Genomic DNA, 23,176 nt, shown 5'->3' with positions numbered 1-23,176 from the left:
TCATGTGCTCATTAACCATTCATGTATCTTCTTTGGCAAAATGTATGTTTTGCCTATTTTTTAAAAAATAAATTTGTTTATTTATTTATTTATTATTTGTGGCTGAGTTGGGTTGCTGGGTGCGGGCTTTCTCTAGTTGTGGCGAGCGGGGGCTTCATTGTGGTGCGTGGGCTTCTCATTGCAGTGGCTTCTCTTGTTGCAGAGCACAGGCTCTAGGCATGCGGACTGCAGTAGTTGTGGCACGTGGGCTCAGTAGTTGTGTCTCATGGGCTCTAGAGCGCAGGCTCAGTAGTTGTGACACACGGGCTTAGTTGCTCCGCGGCATGTGGGATCTTCCCCGACCAGGGCTTGAACCTGTGTGCCCTGCATTGGCAGGCGGATTCTTAACCATTGTGTCACCAGGGAAGCCCCATTTTGCCTATTTTTAAATTGGGTTATCTTCTTATTGAACTGTAACAGTTCTTATATATTCTGGATACAAATCCTTTATCGATATATTATTGTAAATATTCTTTCCCAATCTATAGCTTGACTTCTCATAAAAAATTTTTTTATTAAAGTATAGTTGATTTACAATGTTGTGTTCTTTCTCATTTTTCTTAATGGTGTTTTTTGAAAAGCTGAAATTAAGAATTTTGATAGTTCAATTTATCACTTTTTTTCTATTAAGATTACTGTTTTCTGTGTTCTATCTAAAAAAGATCTTTTCCAGGACTTCCCTGGTGATATAGTGGTTAAGACTCCATGCTTCCAATGCAGGGTGTGCAGATTCAATCCCTGGTCAGAGAACTAAGATCCCACATGATGTGGGGGGGGGGGCGGCCAAAAAAAAGTTTAAAAAAAAGATCTTTGCGGACCCCATGATAACAAAGATTTTCTCCTATGTTTTCTTCCAAAAGTTTTATAGCTTTATCTTTTACATTTATGCCTCTGATTTTTTTGAGTTAATTTATGTGCCAAATATGAAGTAAAAGTAGTTTCAAAACCATCCTTTGAAAGGACTATCCTTTCTCTATTGAATTAACTTGACATCTTTGGCAAAACTCAATTAACCATGTATGTGTGGATTTATTTCTGAATTCTCTATTCTATTTCATTGACCTGATCTGGATCTATCCTTATGCCAGTTCCACTCTGTCTTAATTACTGTAGCTTTATAAGTGAGTCTTAAAATCAGGTAGTATAAGTCCCCTAACTTTGTCCTTATTTTTCAAAATTGTTTTCATGATTCTGGATCCTTTGCATTTCCATATAAATTTTAGAATCCACTTGTCAATTTCTGCCCCCAAAAATCCTGCTTGGATTTTGTTTAGGATTGCATTGAATCAATAGATCAATTTGGAGAGAATTAACATCTTAATATTGAGTTTCCCAATCCATGAACATGGTATATATCTCTTCATTTATTTAGTTCTTAATTTCTCTCAGCAATGTTTTATACTATTCCATGTACACGTTTTATACACATTTTATAAAATTTTTCCCTTTTTCTTATTTTTGATGCTATTGTAAATGACATTTTTAACCTGATATTCCAATTGTTTGTTGCCAATTTATAGAAATACAACTTATTTTCCTATATTCACCTTGTATTCTGAGATCTTGTTAAATTCAGTTAGTAGTTCTAGTAGCTTTTTTTATAGACTAAGGATTTTTTTATGTTAACATGAAAAAAACATGATTTCCTCACAGGCAACATATTATGTTGCTTGTGAATAAAGGTGGTTTTACTTTTCTTTTCCAGTTGACACATTTTATTTTTTTCTTGTTTTGTTACACTGTCTAGGATTTCCAGTACAATGCTGAAGAGAATTCTTTTGACTTTTGAGGCAGAGTTATGTGATTCTTTTTTCTCTGCATTTGATTCTCTCCCATCACACACTTATCAACAGAGGGGTCCTCTGAAGGCTTCACCTGAGCTGTTGAAGTAGCCCCAGTGGTTCTAGTCTGACCTCTAAAATCTGAACTCTCCATACCTCTCCAACTATACCTGCCTCTTCTCTCCTACAGGAAGCCTCTGTTTCAGCCAATTCGACCTGGGAAGGGAGCCTCCTCTCCCAAGTTTTTGCTTATGTAGTTCCCTTCTTTTGCTTATCTAAATCCTCTATACTCTCTTGAAGACCCCCCGCCCCTGAAAGCACCATTGTTTATTGCAGCATCTGCTCTGTCTATGTGTACCATTCATTGAACACTTCCACGTGCCATCATCTCACTTAGGAACCACAACTTCAGTCTATGGGCTCCTCTAGGACAAAAGTTATACCTGCTCAGTGCTGGCTTCACCACATTTAGTCTAGGGCTGGTTCTCAAGCTGCTGCTTTGTGCCACCTTTGTTCTTTTGTGCGCTTTTGTGCAAATCAGAAACAAGTGCCCCTTGGGACTTCCCTGGTCGTCCAGTGGGTAAGACTCCAAGCTCCCAATACAGGGGGCACGGGTTCAATCCCTGGTCAGGGAAGTAGATTCCGCATGCATGCCTCAACCGTGAGCCTGCATGCTGCGAATAAGAAGCCTGCATGCCACAACTATGAGCCCGCATGCTGCAACTAAAATATCCCACATGCTACAACAAACGATCCCACATGTGGCAACAAAGATCCCAAGTGCCTCAACTAAGACCCGGTGCAGCCTAAATAAATAAGTAAATATTTTTTTAAAAAAGTGTCCCTTCCTCTGGCTTTATGTAGCTCTATGCCAAAGGCAAGGCTGAGTAAGTAGAGTTCAGGCTAGATTTCAACTCCTAATTGTCCTTTCTGCTGGCCACCTTCAAAATCTGCATAGCCATATAGGTTAAGGGAGGAGGAAGAACTAATAAATGAACGAAAGAATGGTTCTGATGAACCTAGGGGCAGGACAGAAATAAAGACACAGATGTAGAGAATGGACTTGAGGACATGGGGAGGGGGAAGGGGAAGCTGGGACACAGTGAGAGAGTGGCATGGACATATATACACTGACAAATATAAAATAGCTAGTGGGAAGCAGCTGCATGGCACAGGGAGATCAGCTCGGTGCTTTGTGACCACCTAGATGGGTGGGATAGGGAGGGTGGGAGGGAGATGCAAGAGGGAGGGGATAGGGGATGTGTGTATGCATATAGCTGATTCACTTTGTTATACAGCAGAAACTAACACAACACTGTAAAGCAATTATACTCCAATAAAGATGTTAAAAAGATAAAATAAATGAACGAATGATTCTGAATGGGTATTTTATATATAAAGATATTGAGCCTCAGAGAGGTTAAGTTCTCACCCAAGGACCCAGCCAGGAATGGCAGAAACTAGGATTTGTCCTGGGTTTGACAGTCCCCAAAGTTCAAGGAAACAAACACTGCCTTTGTCTACCTCCTTCTTTGGTCTCAACATGAGTCCAGCACTTTATTTGTTATTAAGCATTTTTCATATTCACAGTTCTTTTTCAGTCTGAGATCAGCCACTTCTGCAATTTACTCCAAGACTGCTGCACCATGGATTGAACGGCCTTCTCCCAGAATCAAAATCTCCAACCCTAAACCCTCCCTGTCCCTGCTGGAGTGTTACCAGAGTCTAGGGGGCAGAGAACAGAGGGAGAGGCAGGGACTTTGGTACTGGGTCAGCCTGGATTTCAATTGCTACTTGGCAATTGACTTGCTGGGAGACTTTAGACTTCTCACTTAGTCATATCTGTAAAATGGAAATCATAATACCTACCTTAAGAGATGAGATATAGGTTATGTGAGCACTCAGTAAAGGTTAGTTCTACCTTTTCCTTCCACTTTGCTGAGAGCAAGGATGGTGTCTCATGTTAGGTCCACACACAAGAAAACTGCAGCCTTTGTCTACAGAAGATTCTTGGTGATGTTTGACAACCCCATGACTAGAACTGCTTTTTCTCTTGACCTTGGGCAAGTCTGTTCCCCTCTCTGAGTCTCAATTTCCTATCTTTTAAGAGGGGACAGTAATACTTAAATAACTATAAGAAGAACTATCATTTACTGAATGTTTACTATGTATCAGGTACTCCAGTGCTTTATGGGTGTATTTTTATTTAATCATCAAAATAGGCCTATGAGGTAAGTGCTATAAATATCCCAGATGTCCCAGAAGAGGACACTGAGGCACAGAGAGGTAAAGTCCATGAGTCACCCAGCTGCTAAGTGGTAGAGCTGGGATATAAATTCTGCTTGGCAGTACTCTAGACCATGATTGCTCAGCCTACTGACATTTTAGGCCAGGTAATTCTTTGTTGTAGGGGACAGTCCTGTATACTGTAGGATGTTTAGCAGCATCCCTGGCTTCTACCCTCTAGATGCCAGTAGTACCCATTACCCAGTTGTGACAACCAAAATGTCTCCAGACCTCGCCAAGTGTCCCCTGGTGAGCAAAATCACCCTTAGTTAAGAATCACTGCTCTAGACACTAGAGTCCTAGACAATGTTTTTCCCCTTCAATATGACCAACTAGGGAAACTTCTTTCCCCTGAAGGTTTCAGTAAAGGAAATCAGCTAGAGATAGGTGCTACACTAATACTAATACTGTTTCACATTTGTTACAGCCCACCTCCACTTACAAAGGGCCTTTTCACACATTAGTTTGTCTGAACATTCCAGGGGAGACAGCACATATACAGAAGTGTCTAGCACAGTGCCCAGCATTTATTAGGTAAAATCTTGGTTTCCTTTTGTTGGCTAGATGAAGCAATGGAGGTTGAGGTAGATTAAGTGACTGTCCCAATGTTACACATCTAGTAAGGGGATATTGTCATTTGTTATGTAGATTAGCCTATTAACTATGTTCTTAGCTCTTTGACTTTAATCCTGAGTTTCTGCTTTCATTGGGAGTTACAAGGTGAATCAGAAGAGTTAGAAGCTTTGTTTCCTAGAGTTGAAAGGATCCTAGAGGCTATCTAGTTCAACTTCCTACTGCATGGTATTCAACCCTGGATTAGTGTTGCCAGATAAGATGCAAGACGGCTGGTTAAATTTGAATGTCATATGAAAAACGAGTAATTTTTAAAATATAAGTTTTTCCCATGCAATCATCACTAACACCAGGGACGATTGTAGCCCTGGGACCTCCTCTGGAGAATGACCAGAAGGGCGCAATTGGTCATGTGCTCAGAGGGGAGCACTCATATTCCAAGAGATCAGAAGGGGCCTTCTGACTGGGCTTTCCCATCTTACTGAGATTGGTCACCCCTTCCATGGGAGGATTTGAGCCTTTTACGGGGAACCTAGCTGATGCAGGGGCTGAGACAGTCTTTAGGACACTTAGAAACTGACATAGATGATGACAATGAGGTAGTCAGTCAATATATGACTTTTGAACACCTACTATGGACCAGGCATTTCTTACGTTCAAAGAATACAACAGAGATAAGGTGCATATGAGGGAAAGGAAGAGAATTTCTACCTGTGCAATGGGAGGAAGAAATGAGAGAGAATATAGCAAGCAATTTGGTGCTGTAGCAACACCAAAGGTGAGAAATTGAGGAGGATGAGGCGCAAGGACTTTGAATGACAGTTTAAAGAACCAAGCCTTTATTCCAAGGATAAGGGTTGGGGGGCACACTGAAGCAGAGAAGTGATATGCTCAGGTCTGCTTTATGGAACATCATTCAGCTTGTGACATGAAGGATGGATTGAAGGAGAGAACTGGGGCCAAGGATATGAGCCAGAAAGATGATAAATCCTGAGTTAGGATAGTCATAGCAGGAAAAAGGAGAGGAGAGAGATTTGAAAAATGTTAAGAAATAGCACAGAGATGGGTATTTGTCCCTGACCCCTGCAACATCTGTTCTCCCCTTCTATTATGTTAATGGAACTCAATTTTTATATGGGCACATGGCCATACAGAATAAAAACTTTATTTCCTAGTGAAAATAAATTATGTCTGGGTACGGCTATAGACTAAGTTCTTCTGACTTGTAGAATGTGATGTAGTCATGCCCTTAAAGGCATAGGGGTGAGGTGATCAGCTGTCTTGGGTCATGTGGCTGATGACAACATCCTAGGGATGCCAGAGCCATAAGCCCGGGCCCCTGACTAATTCATGGAGCAGGTAAAGGTCCGATTTTTACATGGTATAGAAAGAACTTCTACTTTTTTTGAGACTGTGTTTACTTTGGGTTCTTGTTACAGCTGCCAAATCTCTATCCCGACACAAAGTGGTAAAAGTCACAGGCAAGGGCTAAGATGTAGGGACTGAAAGAGATGTGGGGAGGAGAGGAAGCTGCAGAGTTTTTTTTTGTTATACCCAAGGCAGTGTTTCTTTCTTGAAATGTAGCCTATTGACCACCTGCAATGTAATCCCTCTGGGGCCCAGGAATCTATGCAAGCAGTTTGGTGATTTGTAGCAATCCAAGCCTCAGCAATTCCCTCCAGCAAACACCAGGCTGGCCCTGCTGGAGCTGGGAGGTTTCAGATCTGCCTGCCTTCCACAGGTGTCTCCATGCTGACCAGTGCTCGGGGTAGCCCCAGAACCATCTACTTCTCCTATCTGTAGTTCAGTGTCTGCCTCTGCACCAAGGGTTTATTTCTGACCTTCAGGTTTGGGACTGAAGACAGACTCTGTGATGCTAAGTCAAGTCACTATCATTTCTTACCTGGATCCCACAAGACCTTGAATGATCTGGCCCCTGCCTACCTCTCTGACCCTTCTTCCTATCACTTCGCTCCAAGCAGCACTGGCTCCATTCTGTTGAGCATCTTCCCTCATTAGGGTCTTTGCTCCAGCCACTGCTTCTGTTTACAAACCGTCCCCTCTACTTCTTTGCCCTCTTTTTTTTTTTTTTTTCGGTATGTGGGCCTCTCACTGTTGTGGCCTCTCCCATTGCGGAGCACAGGCTCCGGACGCACAGGCTCAGCGGCCATGGCTCACGGGCCTAGCCGCTCCGCAGCATGTGGGATCTCCCGGACCGGGGCACGAACCCATGTCCCCCGCATCGGCAGGTGGACTCTCAACCACTGCACCACCAAGGAAGCCTTGCCCTAACTCTTATTAAAATTTCAGCTCTCAGCTTAAATGTCATTTCTCAGGGAAGCCTCCACTGAACTCCAGAATATGTGCAATGCCACTTTTATACATGCTTATGGTTCCTTGTACTTCTTCCTGGTGTTTATCATAATTATAATTGTATAATAATTGGTGTAATTATTTGTTTAATGTTTCCCACTATTTCCCACTATTCTCTGAGCACCATGACAGCTGGGAACATGGGTGTTTTGTTCACTGATGTAGCCCTAGAACCTAATGCAGAACTTGACACATAGGCAATGCTCAAGAAATATTTGTTGATGAATGAAAGTCCCTTCCAACCATAATTTTCCAGAGATTCCCCTCATAGTCACGCTCTCCTCCCTCTACATTGAAGCTCAGCTCAGAGAAATATATAAGCAATTAGGATGGGTCCACCCTCTCTTTGAGGACCTAGGACCAGTTGATCGTGAATGAGAATCATCTGAGGGTGAAAAGAGAGCTCAAAAAAAGACAGAGGCTATTGCCGTATCGGCAGCCAGAAATGACCCCTTCTCCAAATTCCTAACTGGTGGTCCCAGGCTTGCTTATCACCTCTAAATATAAGAGAGCTTAGTGATCGGTAATATGATTTAAGCAGACAACTAAAATATTGATTAATAATTAAGTGTTAGCAAATACCTAAACTGCTAAGTGCTAAGACATAACCTAATAAATAAAATATTTGGCTTATAAGTAAAGTGTTAGAAGATAATTAAGGCATCAGTAGAAAATCAGATATTAACTATTCAAGTGTTAGATGATTACCGAGGGATTAATTTAAAACTAAGTTGTTAGCAGATATTGCTTAACCAATGACTGAGGTAACAGTTGATAACAACATAAAATGAGATTTTTCCTAGGAGGACTCTTGCACATTAGAGGGGACTTGGGAGCAGCAGAAAGCTGACACAGCCTAGGAATGAAGGTCTAACTTGGAGTGCAAAATCCTCAGCTGGACTCTAAACTGCTGGAGGGAACTGTTTGCTTGTCTTTGGTTTTCCAGATAGGGTCTAGGCAGGGACAGCATGGAGCCAGTGCTCAAAATGCTTCCCATGTAATTAAATTTAAGGGCCAAGGACTGTGCTGAGGAGAGAAAGGAAGGCAGTTGCTGAAACAATGAGAATGTGGTGAGTGAGTGAGTGAGTGGTGTGTGGAAGGAAAGGCTTAGGGGGTTTGTGAAGGCTGGGGATAAGGGAGAGCGGGTGTGTCAGGGAGAGGTGATGAGTTTAGTTCTGGAGACACTGAATTGAGGTGTCTCTAGTCATGCCCAGTAGGCAAGTGGGTATGAGTCCAGCATAGACACAAGGTAGAGATTTAGGTATCATCAGGGTGTAGACGGTGGTCAAAACCATGAGAAAAAATGAGATGGTTGTGGAAGAGTATATGAAGTGAGAAAAGGGACCTGCCTAAGGAAGCCTAAGGAAGACCAACAGGGAAGGAGTGGGCAGAGGAGGAAGAGTCATGGACAGACATCAAGAAGGAAGGAGCGCTCAGAGAGATGGGGGAAAGCCAAGAGAAGACAGGGGCAGGAAAACTAAGAAGGGAAGAGAATGTGTCAGGGAGAAGAGTCATACAATCAGCAATGTCAGAAGTGGCTGACAGGTCAAGTAGGGTGAGGTCAGAGAAATCTCCACTGAGAATGTGGTTCTGAGGTGTTCATCACAAAAATTTCTGTGATAGCTGGATTTCACTCTGTGTGTGTGTGTGTGCGTGCACGTGCACCTGCACACACGCGGAAAAGACCATGTTCAGAGCCAGAGCTTGGAGGAGGGTGTGTAAGGACAGGCTGGAGGCCACCACAGGGTGGTGTGTGGTCAGCCCACAGAAAGCCTTCATTTACTCTTGCAGCTTTTGGGAAGGATCATTAAGGGAGGCTTTGAGCACAGTTCAACCCTTTCACTGTCCAGTGGGAAAGTGGAAGACAGCAGAGAGGGAACAATTTGCTCAGCCTGTGAGTCAAGGGCACAGCCAAGACTTGAATCTGAGTTTCCTTCTTCTAGAAGAGTGACTTTGGGAGAAGTAGACATGAAATTCTCATTGGCCAATAAATTACCTATCAGTGACTCTGCTCATCACCTCTTTTCTATATTTATATAAAAGTGAAATACGTATTTTTACATACAAAATTCAAACATTACAAAACTACTTAACAAAGAAAGTGAATGACTCCTGTTATCCCACCCCACGCCCTCACAGACAACCACCATTAACAGTTTGGTCTACATCCCTCCCTCCCTCCTTCCCTCCCTCTCTCTCTCTCACACTTAACATTGTAAATTTTTAATAAAAATATTATTCTTGTTTGTACTGGGTGTTTTCTTGTGTGTGCATGTGTTCATTACAACTTGCCATTTTTTCACTTTTGGACAACATTCTATGGTAGCATAGAATTTAATTCATTCATTTGAATAACCATTATTATTATTATTTTATATATATTTTTATTATTTCCCTTTTTAAAAATATTTATTTATTTAATTAATTTATTTTTGGCTGTGTTGGGTCTTCGTTGCTGTGCACAGGCTTTCTCTAGTTGCGGCGAGTGGGGGCTACTCTTCATTGTGGTGCGTGGGCTTCTCATTGCGGTGGCTTCTCTTGTTGTGGAGCACGGGCTCTAGGTGCACAGGTTTCGGTAGTTTTGGCACGCGGGCTCAGAAGTTGTGGCTCGCGGGCTGTAGAGCGCAGGCTCAGTAGTTGTGGCGCACGGGCTTAACTGCTCCGCGGCATGTGGGATCTTCCTGGACCAGGGTTCGAACCTGTGTCCCCTGCATTGGCAGGCGGATTCTTAACCACTGCCCCAGCAGGGAAGCCCTGTATTAGTTATTATTATCATTTGGATTTGTACCGTAATTTGTTACCAAACCATACTGATGGACACAAGAATTGCATCGAATTTTCACCATTATGAACAATGTACATACATATTATTGTACACACATATTTGCACAGTTTGGGAGTTTTTTAAAAGTAGAAATGGTGGATCAAAGCATATAAACATTTTGTTTTAAAAGATATTGACAAGGGATTCCCTGGTGGCGCGGTGGTTGAGAGTCCGCCTGCCTATGCAGGGGACATGGGTTCGTGCCCTGCCTCGGTCTGGGAGGATCCCACATGCCACGGAGCGGCTGGGCCCGTGAGCCATGGCCGCTGGGCCTGCGCGTCCGGAGGCTGTGCTCCGCAGCGGGAGAGGCCACGACAGTGAGAGGCCCGCATACTGCAAAAAAAAAAAAAAAAAAAAAAAAAGATATTGACAAGTCATCCTCTAAAAACTTGTGCCAGTTTGTTGTCCCACCAACAGCTTATGCGAATGCCCGTTTCCCCACATCCTCACCAATGACACGTATTGTTTAACAAAATCTTTCCAACTTGAATGAGGCTGAACATCTTTTCATATCCTCATTATCCGTCTCTATTTCTCTGTGAATTATCTGTTCTTATCCTTTGCCTGTTTGTAATTGTGGTATACTTTTGGTCAGTGAATTCTTATTGGGCAATAATGATAGGCTTGATAAAAAAAAAAGTCTGGGAAGACTTGGTACCAAACTGCTAACAGTGTTTACCTCCAGGGAGTGACCATATAGGAAATGAGGGGGATAGTTTCATTTTTATTTTGTATCATCTTATTTTACAATGAATTTGTATTACTTTTGTAATTGAAAAAAACACATAGGAAAACAACAACAACAACAAATGTTTGGCCTGGATTCTCATGGCTGGAGATTCAGGTTGGGTTCAAGTTTTCATTGATCACAACTTATTTTTTGGTTCATATGCAAAAAACATTTATTGAACACCTCCTAGTTAGCTGGCACTGCCCTAGGCACTTTCATAGGCCTTTCATCCTCAATCTCACAACAGCCCTGTGAGGTAGGAATTGGCCTCATTTTAGAGAGTTCATAACAGGTAGGAGATTATTGCTTGTACCTCTATTTGCCACATGTTTTCAGGGGCTAGAGGTTCTTATTGGTTGTTGAGTCATTGGTCAAGAGCTGTCACTGGTCAGGGGTTCTTACAGGTTGCTCTAAGATTCAAATAATCAAACTACTAGAATTTTCCCCAGACAGGAGTGATGGGGTAGGTGGGATAAGAGTGGAGGAAGGAGAGTCAGTAGTCTCTCCCTTGTAGCACCATTTGAGTTTGCTTTGGTCACTCGTGAACAGTGAGGGGAGGGGACAGTGGGAGAGGAGGGAAAGTAGTTATAAGTCTTCTCGCTTCTTCAGGATGAGCTTCCTCACATGCGATGTAATCTGGGGCCTTATCTCCTCCACCGACACGGTTGGGTCCCAAGCCCCTATCACCTTTCCATCTGGGGCCACTAGGTACTTCCAGAAGTTCCAGGTGGGCTCCTTTCCAGAAGTCTCTAGAGCAAAGGAAGAAGGAGAGCAAAGTGTGCTTCCCTGTGTCCCCTCTCCTGGAATTCCACTATTGGTGTCCATCCCTCCCTTGAAGTAGTGGTTCTATTAGTTAGAACGAACTGGAGAGCTTTTAAAAATCCTGATGACCAGTCCATACCCCCAGACCACTTAAGTAAGAATATCTGGGGGTGAGACTCAGGCATCAGTATTTTTCAAACGCTTTCCAGGAGATTGCAATCTGGTGCCCAGGTTGAGAGCTACTGCTTTATGATTCTGTGAAGTGCTGGGTAAGGCAATATCAGATCTTCCTTAATTAATGACCTCAAACTACTACACAGTCTATATCCTGTTTTCTGATTAAATCTCAATGGCTTCCAAATGTTAGTCCATGGACTCCCTGCATCTGAATCATGGTGGTGGTGGTGGTGGAGGAGGGGGGTTAATATAAACAGATTCTTGGACTCTGCTTCAGTAGGTCTCAGGCTAATGCATTTTTAAGAGCTCCCCAGGTGCTTCTAAAGTACAGCCAGGTTTGATCTATAACTATGGGAACTGAGAAGGAACTAATAAAAACACACAGGGGAAAAAAACCAAATATTAGGATTGACCCACAAAGCAAAATTCAAATTGCCTCAGTAAGGGACCTTTTGTTTGCTACACTGTTGTTTGTTATTTACTCTTCCAGGTGAATGGATTGGCAGGGGGTGGTAGTGAGGGATATGAAGGCAACCAGAAGCATGGAATAGGAGGTGAGAGAAGGCAAAAATGGAACCCCCAAAGGAAGGGAAAGGCCTGAGAAAGGAAACAGTACTTAATGACAAGCTTGGCTAATGACCCCATTTTGTGGTTCTGAGCCTTCTGCAGAAGGAATCTATTTCTCAAATATTAAGATCTGTTTGGTTTTTTTTATGGCTGCGCCACACAGCTTGCTTGGGATCTTAGTTTCCCAACCAGCGATTGAACCCAGGCCGGGTAGTGGAAGTGCCGAGTCCTAACTGCCGCACTGCCAGGGAATTCCCAAGATCTGGTATTTTAGCTCAGAAGGTTTCTCTCCTGTGGCCTACACACTTTGCCTCTGACTCAGGACAGGAGATACGGGCCGGCCTTCTCCAGGCATGTGGCGTCCCCTGCCTGCAGCTAAGTCCATAAGCTCAACTAATTCACACTGACTAAAATCTGAGGGTCCAGTCTCCTTCTAGGAGCCCCTGCAGATGGAAACAGGAGCCCAGAGAAGTCTGCAAGAGTGACTCTGAGGGAGAACTGCAAGGCAGCAGGGGCGGAGATATTCTTAAGCAGGAACACTCCTCAGCTCATCCTCAAAGATTAGTGCTAGAACAGACCATCAACCCGCCTGTGTGGGTCTAAGGGGCCCCAGGTCATCCAGCCAGCCAGTAGCTTCTGCTGCCCAGGGAGCCACAGCCTCAGCCAGCTGAAGGAAGGTGAGGGAAAGGCTCAGGACTCACGGATCAGGTACTTGAAGGCAGGGTGGGCACCAGTGCCGGTGACTGTGATCTTGCTAAACATGGGGAAAGAGACACTGTAGGTGTGGCGGGCAAAGCTCTCAATCTCCTTGTTGCTGTTGGGCTCCTGCTGGCCAAACTGGTTGCAGGGAAAGGCAAGCACGTTGAAGTGGTGAGGCCCCAGGTCCCGCTGTAGCTGTTGCAGGGCCCGGTAGTGCTGGTCTGTGAAGCCACACTCGCTAGCCACGTTCACCACCAGGGACACCTGGGTGGCAAAAGCAAAACCCAGACACATACACAAACCAGTGAAGAGGCACACTCTTGTACATGGCCTGACATGCCCACATATGTGATGCCCCCTCAACAATTAATGCTCTCTCTCATAAACATGTAGGGTCTTATACATGTGTGAAACACATACATAAACATTCATGAGAATAAGTACACAATACACATGAATGGGTATTGCCTGTGCCCCACGACACAAAGATACATTAGCACACATCACACATACCCACAAACACACAGAACACCATGACAGAGAGAGGCACACATACTGGTGAACTCACATCAGGAAGTGATACAGGAGAGAGAAAAGGCAGACCTGGGTTCAATTTCTGGCTCAGTCAACTAGCGCTCATCATTCTACACTGTAGTTGCCTATACATGTGTTGGTCTTCCTTCTAGAATGTGAACCCACTGAGGGCAGGAGCTATGTTCACTTCATTACTGGGCCTGACACATGGAAAGGTCTCAGAAAGTATGTGCTGAATGAATAAGTAAGTGTGCACATATATATGATCACCTGAATGGGTACATAGACAGACATGGTTTTCTTGATAAAAGGATCCCAAGAACCTCAGGGCAATCCCTTTTTGCCCCTCTCCCTCCGGCAAACAAATACCACCACTTTCTTCTATCACTAGACTAACCCTTACATTTATGATTGCCTTATAATATATTTATTTATTGCCTTTCAGTGATAAATATAAATCTGGCTGATGGAACTTGATTATATTACTGCAGTTACAATTTTGGCACCAATGCTATGTTTTTAGCTTCTAGTTATATATTATTAAAGGATTTAAATTCTCACCCTGTGTTTAGGTAGCCAAGCCCTATCTCTCTGGCCACTTCTTATTTTATTATTTTATTTTATTATTATTTTTAAAATTTTATTTATTGATTGATTGATTTTTGGCTGCGTTGGGTCTTTGTTGCTGTGCGCGGGCTTTCTCTAGTTGCGGCGAGCGGGGGCTACTCTTTGCTGCGGTGCATAGGCTTCTTATTGCTGTGGCTTCTCTTGTTGCGGAGCATGGGCTCTAGGCGCGCAGGCTTCAGTAGTTGCAGCATGCAAGCTCAGTAGTTGTGGCTCACAGGCTCTAGAGCTCAGGCTCAGTATTTGTGGCACATAGGCTTATTTACTCCACGGCATGTGGGATCTTCCCGGACCAGGGATCGAATCTGTGTCGCCTGCATCGGCAGGCGGGGTAGGAGTTTATTAATTTATTTTATTTATTTTTGCTGTGTTGGGTCTTCGTTTCTGCGCGAGGGCTTTCTCTAGTTGTGGCAAGCGGGGGCCACTCTTCATCGCGGTGCGCAGGCCTCTCACTATTGCGGCCTCTCTTGTTGCGGAGCACAGGCTCCAGATGCACAGGCTCAGTAGTTGTGGCTCACGGACCTAGTTGCTCCGCGGCATGTGGGATCCTCCCAGACCAGGGCTCGAGCCTGTGTCCCCTGCATTGGCAGGCGGACTCTCAACCACTGCGCCACCAGGGAAGCCCGCAGGCGGATTCTTAACCACTGCGCCACCAGGGAAGTCCTGGCCACTTTTAAGAAGAGGCAGGATTATACCAGCTGGCTCCATAAAGAGGGCCACCTTCCAGGGGCAGCCTGGGGCACTGGACATACTCAGGCACAGACTGCTGAGGCTGGACAGGGTTTCTCGACCTCAGCACTACTGACACTTGGGGCTGGATAATCTTTGTTGTGAGGTGGCTGTCCTGTTCATTGTAGAATGTTTAGCAGCGTCCCTGGCCTCCACCCACTAGATGCCTAGTCTTAACAATCAAAAATGTCTACAGACATTGCTGAATGTCCCCTGGGGAAAAAGATCACCACCAGCTGAGAACCACTGACCTAGGCGATGAGAACCACTGTGCTGTATCTCCCCCACCCATTCCTTGGGGCCACAGGCTGTTAGAACAACCTCTTCCATTTTGTCAGCATATGCCATATTGCGCCTGTGGTGGTGAGAAACTGGGACTCGTAGCTCCCTTCACTAGTTAGAGGTCTTCCTCTTTCTTCTTTACTGGATTCTTGGGCATTGAGAGCATTAAAGGTTGTTTATTTCTAACCTACATCTTGTGTGTCTGTCCATACTTTTGGAAGGAGGGAAATCCTATTTCTATTTCCGTGCCTGAATCCAAAAAGCTTATCTTTTTTTTTTTTTTTTTTTTTTTTTGCGGTACCCGGGCCTCTCACTAATGTGGCCTCTCCCGTTGCGGAGCACAGGCTCTGGACATGCAGGCTCAACGGCCATGGCTCACGGGCCTAGCTGCTCCGCGGCATGTGGGATCTTCCCGGACCGGGGCACGAACCCGTGTCCCCTGCATCGGCAGGCGGACTCTCAACCACTGTGCCACCAGGGAAGCCCCAAAAAGCTTATCTTTAAAGTGACCAAAACACAGACAGATACACCTAAATACACACAGTAAATTTACATATACATATACCAGCACAGATGCAGACTCAGATGACTACACAGAAGCAAGCAAACAAATGAACCATTCACATACACACGACACTCAGGCCTATATGTACATAACCTCACAGTGTAGGCAAGGGCATTCCTGAGTGTCACCCATTTATCTACACTCAACACTGGTCTAAATGACTGTCTTCCCAGTTAGCGTGAGGGCACAAACCATACAATTTTGCTTGTGGCTATGTCTCCAGGGCTGGATCCAGTGGCAGGCATGTAGTGCCTATAAAGAAGCCAGTGCTTTTTGTTTCCAATTTTTAAAAAACCCATGGTAAAATACACATAATGAGCCAGTAGCTATTTGCAGGTGAATGAATGACCATATTGCCCAAGTGGCAAACCAAGCTTGGGTTAACACATAGTTTCACTTACAGGTTCCCTGGACTGACTGTTCCTGGTTTCCCTCGAAAGCTGGAAATAAGCTGGAAATTAAGACATGGGCTCTGGAACTGGACTGCCTGGGTTCAAATTCTAACTTTACCTCGTAGCAGGTGTGCGACTTCGTTTTTTGTTTTTTTGTTTTTTTTTTTTTTTCAGTTTCTTTCTGATTGATTTCTAGGCCTCTTGCTCCAATGCTTTTTAGGATTTACCAGTGACCTAGAGGATGAAAACACTCAGAATCCTGGGACTACTTTCCAGGTAATTTTTCTCCAGGATTTCTGTTCCTCACATCTTGGATGCCTTATTACTTCTGAAAACAAATAGCTTTTGTCTGTTTTTGTCTTAGCATCTATTACTATTAGGAATTACATTGTTCATTTCTCCGTTCCTTGTTTATTGCCTTTCTCCTCTCCACTGCATATAAGCTCTGTTAAAGGGGAAACTTAGCTGTTTTGTTCACCATTGTATCCCCAGGGCTGGCACAGTACTTAGTATACAGTAGGTGCTCAACAATAAATAATGAATTAATGAGTAGCAGAGCTGGTCAAGTGCTAAACCTGGGGCTCTCTGGTGAGCTGCACCAGAGGGAAGGGAAGGCCTGAATCGCAATGGGCCCTGCTCTTACTGGCCCTTTGCCCTGAGTCCTGGATGAGGTTCCTGCTGGGGCCCAACAAACACAAGCACAGAGCACTCTACCAAGTGCTTCCACATTGTCACCTCATTTGAAACTCACAATACCTGGAGGGGGTGCCAATCAGGACAAGGACTACTATCCCCAGTACTCCCAGGATAATTGAGAATTCCAAGGCTTAGAGAGTACTTTCTTCACTAAGGATGGCCTTGCTCCTGGGAGAAGAATGCTAACAGCCATTTGTGTGTGTTTGTGTGGTCCATCCAAATCTGGATGCTGGGCCTCCCTGTCCATTAGAAACCAACTCCCCGCACTTTCCACACCACAGCCTGAGGCCCACCTTGAGAAGTGAACTTGGAGGGCTCTTCATTACACACAGTGCAACATTTCGGTCTCTGAATGTAGCGTTCAAGGCCCCTCTTGGTCCCTCCCTAACCTCTTCAGCCTCATCTTTCACCCTCATGCTTTATACTCCTTCAAGCACAACTGCCTGAAGACCTCCCCACCAGCATCACCATTCTTGCTGTTTAGTTCTGAGTCTTGGCATTTGACAGTTCTCTTTGCCTGGAATGCTCTTCTTGGTCTTACTAAAACTCACTCTTGTTTCAGAGACTCACCCAGGCACACTTCCTCTCTCAAGTCCTCTCTGAGCTGAGATTCCCTCTCGGTAAGCAGGTAGCAGTTATACTGGATGACACTTAAATCTCAGCCTGAGTTGCCAGCTTAAAAGTTTGCCTAGAGTACGCCACGGATGGATAAGCCGTTCTCCTCCAGGCTCCGTGTTTTCTAGCGCTGTGTGACCTTTCCTGTCTGGGCCTTAGTGTACTACTCTCTAAAGGATGATCTGTGTAAGGTCCCCGTGCGTCTGAAATGATAACTCCCTCTGCACCGAGCTTTCATTTCCACAGTGTTCTCACTGGACTTAATATCACCAACTCCCTCTGTTCCGGACGCGGAAACTGGGGATGGGAGGCCCTAGGATGCTAGGGTTACTTTTTAGACCAGTGCGTGAGAGGCTGGGCCCCGTTGCCCAAAATCGCTGGGAGGGAGATCGGCGCCAGCAGCGAGAGTTTCGGGTTTCACCGCGCGCCGGGCCATGCCACGTAGTGGAGGGACAGACCCGGCGCAGGATCTGGGGGCGCCGCGCCCGATGGGATGTCTGGGTGGGGGTGGGGAGCCAGGGCAGGGTGGCCGGGCGGCCAGAGCCCCTCGGAGCCACACCCGGCAGGGTCCCGGGCCGCCGGGCGCCCCCGTCAGGCCCCGGCTGGGCGGCGCCGAGGCCCGGCGGGCGGACACTCACCGAGCCGCGGTACTTCTCCAGAGACACCAACTTGCCCCGGATGTTGACCGCCTTGAAGTTGTAGAAGTCCTGGTCCCGCTGCGCGCAGGCCGCAGCCGCCAGGAGCAGCCATGCTGCCGCCAGTCCCGCCACCATGACTCGCTCCCGAGCAGGCGGCGTGGCAAGGGCAAAGGCAGGGCTGGGGTCACGGGCGCGGGGGGCGGGAGGAGGCGGCCCCGGATCCAAGCGGCCAGCCGGGCAGGACGCGCCTCCTTCTTCTCCGCGGGCGGTGGACCGCCGGGTTCTGGACCTCAGTCTCCCTATCTGTACTGCGGGAGCGTTGGACTCCGCGCCCCTTCCCGGACCCTAGAGCCATTGTTTCAGGATTCAGCCCACTGAGACCGGAATTCATTTCGATGAGGCTCCCTCTTGCTCCAGGATGCAGCGACTAGGTAGGGAAAGGGAGGTGGAAAACTGCATCTGGGAGCTTAGCTAGTTTTTAATTAGTGCAGTGCCCTTAGGCTGGTCGCTGCACCTCTCTGGGCCCCAGTTTCTCCATCTGTTGCCTTCCTGATGCACCTAGACAGTACAGAATGAGAGTAATAGAAAAATGGATGTGAAACTTTTTGTCAGCTGAATGGTGCCTACGAACTTTAGGTGAATGAATGGACGTCCCCTGAAAGGGATGAGACAGAGGAGAAGAGAAAAGAGAGGGCCTATTTCAGGATGGGTTCCTGAGAAGCAGATTCTGAGATGGAGATTGCAGTGCAGGGTGTTTATGAGGGAGTGCCCTTGGGATCCGCACCTGTGGAAGGGAGGGGGAGGGAACAGGAGTGGGCAGAAGAAGTCCAGAGGGCCACGCAGGCCCAAGGACAGTCATGGCTGACCCCACAGGGGCTCTGGAACTAGAATGGCCCATCAGAGTTGTCCCCAGATGAGCTAAGATGACCAGACCGGGCCTCTAATATCCCTGCCTTCATCTTTCATGGGATGTGGGGCCATCTGGGAAGGGCTATGACAGGAGCCAAGGGGGCCCTGTCCCTGGGGGGCTGACAGTTAAAGGCTCTTCACTGACAGCATTCCCAATAGCTGGTGTTACAAGTCTTCACTGATGGGGGATCTGGGCGGCACTTCACAGTGTCTCCCAAACTTGGAAAACCGTTATGGAGCCCCACTAAGTGGCAAGCACGGTGCTGGGTGCTGACGCTGTACTAGTTCTCCAGGAGCTCACAGGCTGGCTTGAGAAAACTGGAGCTTTCATGTAATGCGGTACAGGCTAAGCACTTACACAGTCATTCAACAAACATTTCTTGATAACCCATTCTACACCAGCTTCTGTTCTAGGTGCCTCTAGTGCAGTGATGAACAAGACAGCATGGGGGAGACAGTTATCAAATCATTCATAAATAGCTCTAAAATTACTATTGTGGTAAGTGCCACCTAAACTAGCCTGGGGAGGGGGTACAAGGAGGGCTTTCCAGAGGAAAGAAGTTTTGAGGTGAGCTCTGAAGAATGAGTAGAAATTAGCCAGGGTAAAGCAAGTGCAAAGATCCTGAGAGAGAAACATGGTGCATTGAGAAACAAAGACTAGTTTGGCTGGAGCAGAGAGAGCAAAGGGTGAGAAGAGAAAGGTGGAGAGGCAGCGCAGGGGTGAGGTCACACAGACCTGGCAGGCCACAGTGAAGATTATGGTCTTTAAGCCAAGAAAGGAAACTTCTTTCCTTTCTTAAGCAGGGGAGAGGCAGTAAGTCCTATGTTGTAGAAAGATTCCTCTGGATAGTAAGGGGCAAGAGCAGATGTGCTCCACATGCTGGGATAGAGGAAGCTCTGGGGTTTTGTGGCCATTGCTAAACTAGCCGTCAGGAAAAGCCTCCTGGGGGTAGTCACACCAGAATCATGTCTTGAAAGAGAAATGGGAATTCTCCAGTTTGGGAAGGAGGAGGGGAAAGATGTCAGCTGAGGGAACAGTGTCTGTGAAGACACAAAGCCCAAGAGAAGTGCTTGGCTGTTGGCTGAGAAGGGGTTTGGGGTAGATGAGGCTGGAGGGATCATCAGGGGCCAGATGGAGAAGGGTCTTGAGAGCCAAGCCAAGGAGCTTGGACTTCACTCTCTAGACCAGCGGTCCTCAACCTTTTTGGCACCAGGGACTGGTTTCGTGGAAGACAATTTTTCCACGGGCTGGGGGTGGGGCGGGGGATGGTTTCGGGATGATTCAAGCGCATTACATTTATTGTGTGCTTTATTTCTATTATTATTACATTGTAATATATAATGAAATAATTACACAACTCACCATAATGCAGAATCAGTGGGAGCCCTGAGCTTGTTTTCACTTGCCGCTCACTGATGGGGTTTTGATATGAGTCTGCAAGCAATTGATTTATTATGGTCTCTGTGCAGTCAAACCTCTCTGCTACTGACAATCTGTATTTGCAGCCGCTCCCCAGTGCTAGCATCACTGCCTCAGCTCCTCCTCATATCACCAGGCATTAGATTCTCATAAGGAGCACACAACCTAGATCCCTCGCATGCGCAGTTCACAATAGGGTTCGAGCTCCTATGAGAATCTAAAGCCTCCGCTGATCTGATAGGAGGCGGAGCACGGGCGGTAATGCGAGGGATGGAGAGTGGCTGTAGATACAGATGAAGCTTTACTCACTCGCCCGCGCTCGCTCACCTCCTGCTGTGCGGCCCGGTTCCTGACAGTCCACAGACTGGTATCGGTCCGTGGCCCGGGCCTTGGGGACCCCTGCTCTAGACTGTGGCAAGCAAAGATTTTGAAGCTGAGCACAAGATTATACAGTTAACAGGACTCAAACCCGGGACTTCAGATTCAGAACATGAGATCTTTCTGTACTACCAATCAACCTCTCTCTTCAGAAGCAGATAACATTACACGGAGAGGTAGAGAATAGGAAAAAGGGTACCCTAGGCAAGGGCCAAGGCAGAAATAAAGTACTTCTGCTCTTCATACTCCTTTCTCACATCCTTCCTGTGGTAGTCTTGAGCCTCTGATGGGTCCTGTGGAATTAAATGGTCCGCTCTTCTCTGCTTTGCCCTTGTGAATCTTTTGGTCTCCTTTCCTTGGGTGTCCCAATAACCAGGAGTTCTCAAATTCTGCTCCACACAACTTGGAGTTCTGCAAGCTTGGCCAGGCTATTTCCTGTTGAAGTCCAGATAGGTAGGCATTTCTGGTAAGCAGAGGGGGAAAAATATTATAATGAAATGTCTCTCATTTGTACATTTCTCTCTGGGATTTTCCCTCCTCCCTAATCATGCTTCAGAACCTAGCTCAGATAACATCCCCCTCTGCTACTACACGTAAATCATTCTCTCCTCTCTGTTGCCTTTGTACTTAGGACATTTTCCTGTTAGAGGGATGATGATAATATTGTATAGTTGTCTGTTTCCATGGCCTACCTTCCCCATCAGACTGTGAGCTCCTTGGGGGCAGGCAGGATTGTACCTGAATCATCTTTGTGCTCCCAGGCACATACTAGCTACTCGGTAAATACTCATTCTTCTTAAACCTTCTGGTGACTTTTACTACTTGGCTATGTTGGAATCTAATATGAAATGTTGATTTTAGCCAACAGTGTATATTTTATCATTTTATTTTCAGTCCACTATGAATTTTTGGTGTTCCTGAAAGAGCACAGCTATTTCTAGGTGGTCCATCTATACAAACAGGAGACCTACAGGCACAGACAAATGCACACACAGTCTCAGCTGAGCACCTGGAGGAGTAGAGAACTCAATTGTGGATCCCCCCATATTCCTCTTTCCCATAACAAGCTCAAAGAAGCTTTTTATGGGTATTTAGAATACCTATTAATGTTTTGTTTGTTCAACAAATTGTTGAGTACCTACTATGTACAAGACACTAATTTAAGGGCCAGGAATATAGTAGTTAATAAAACAGACAAAAAATTCTTGAACTTACATTCTAGTGGGGACAGGAAAGGATAATAACTAAAATTTATAATATGGAACATATAGTACATTAGATGGTGATAAGCAAGAGAGAGGGATAGAGAATGTGGTGGTGGGTGGGAAGGGATTGCAACTTTAATTCAAGCGATCAGGGATCCTCACTGGGAAAGTGGCATTTGAGCAAAGATCAAAGAAAGAGAGCAAACAATGGGGAAAACTGGAAGAAAAGTAACATTACACGTAGAGGAAACAAGTAAAAGTCCCCGAGGCAGGAAGTGATGTGTTTGGAGAACAGCAAGGAGGCTAGTGTAGCTGCAGTGGAGTGAGGGAGGGGAACCGTAGCAGGAGATGAGGTTAGAGGGGTAATGGGATGGGAGTGGGGGCAGAGACTTATAAGGCATTTTAAAGATATAGGCTTGGAATCTGAGTGAGGTGGGAAGCCATTGAAGAGTTTTAAGCAGGGGAATGACACTTCTATTTTAACAGAATCACTCTGACTGCAGTATTGAAATAAGGAGACCAGTCAGAAGGCTATTGCAATCATCCACGTGGGGGAGCATGGAGGCTTAGATCAAAGTGATGGCAGTAGAAGTGGGATGTAGTCAGATTCTGAATGTATTGTGAAAGTAGAGGCAAAAGGATTTCCTGATAGGTTGGATGTAGGGTATGAGAGAAACAGAAGACTCATGGATGATTTCAAAGTTTTTGGTCAGAGCGACTGGAAGGATGAAGTTGCCATTAAATGAGATGAAGACACCATCTTCATTCAGCAGGGACAACTGGTTTGCAATGGGACATCAAGGGTTCACTTTTGGACATGTTAAGTTTGAGTTAACGATTAGCAGTGCTTTGCTGGTAAATGTTTAACAACTGGCTCCCTAGGGGAAAAAAGGTGTATGTGTGTGTGTGTGCGCGCATGTGTGTGTGTACCCATAGAAGTTTATTATAAAGTTTACTCATATAAATGATGCATAGCAAATAATTCACAAATGATAATAAAATATACAATACTCCTTATTGTGAATTCCACATGGCCAATTTATTCTCACAGAATGCTTTAATCGATTTTTCCCAAACTTGTATTGGCAGCCAACTAATGGCTGCAACTGCTGAACAAGGATAGTTCTAGGATGAATGTTTGTTGATATTTTCGTTTGCATTAATCGTAAGATGAAAGTGAAACAATAAAGACATGTTGGAACTTCACTAGTCAATGACACAAGTGTCTTCTTTGCTGAATTGGATAGCAGTTTTCCAATACTAGAAGGATATTTCCTCAAGTTTTTAATGTTATTTACAGTGTAATAGCTACAGACACAATACACTGTAAATTTATTCTGCATTATTAATATTTTTCCGTCACTTTCTTAAGTCTAAG

At 45.4% G+C, this 23,176-nt stretch overlaps 1 protein-coding gene across 1 annotated transcript; it reads right to left on the bottom strand.

The window, feature by feature from the left end:
* Window positions 1–10,686: 10,686 nt before the first annotated feature.
* On the bottom strand, window positions 10,687–18,087 carry GPX7 (glutathione peroxidase 7). Its single transcript, XM_082614052.1, has 3 exons — window positions 17,887–18,087; window positions 12,814–13,075; window positions 10,687–11,355 (listed from the first exon to the last, which is right to left on the bottom strand). The coding sequence occupies exons 1-3, from the start codon at window positions 18,019–18,021 to the stop codon at window positions 11,192–11,194; spliced, it is 561 nt and encodes a 186-aa protein (XP_082470178.1). The 5' UTR covers window positions 18,022–18,087; the 3' UTR covers window positions 10,687–11,191.
* Between the last annotated feature and the right edge of the window lie 5,089 nt (window positions 18,088–23,176).

This window comes from Mesoplodon mirus (assembly GCF_964341445.2).
Source record: "Mesoplodon mirus genome assembly, chromosome: 3".
Taxonomy (NCBI): Eukaryota; Metazoa; Chordata; class Mammalia; order Artiodactyla; family Ziphiidae; genus Mesoplodon; species Mesoplodon mirus.
Note: the sequence above shows the minus strand (reverse complement) of the source record. Positions and strands in the feature narration are given on the sequence as shown.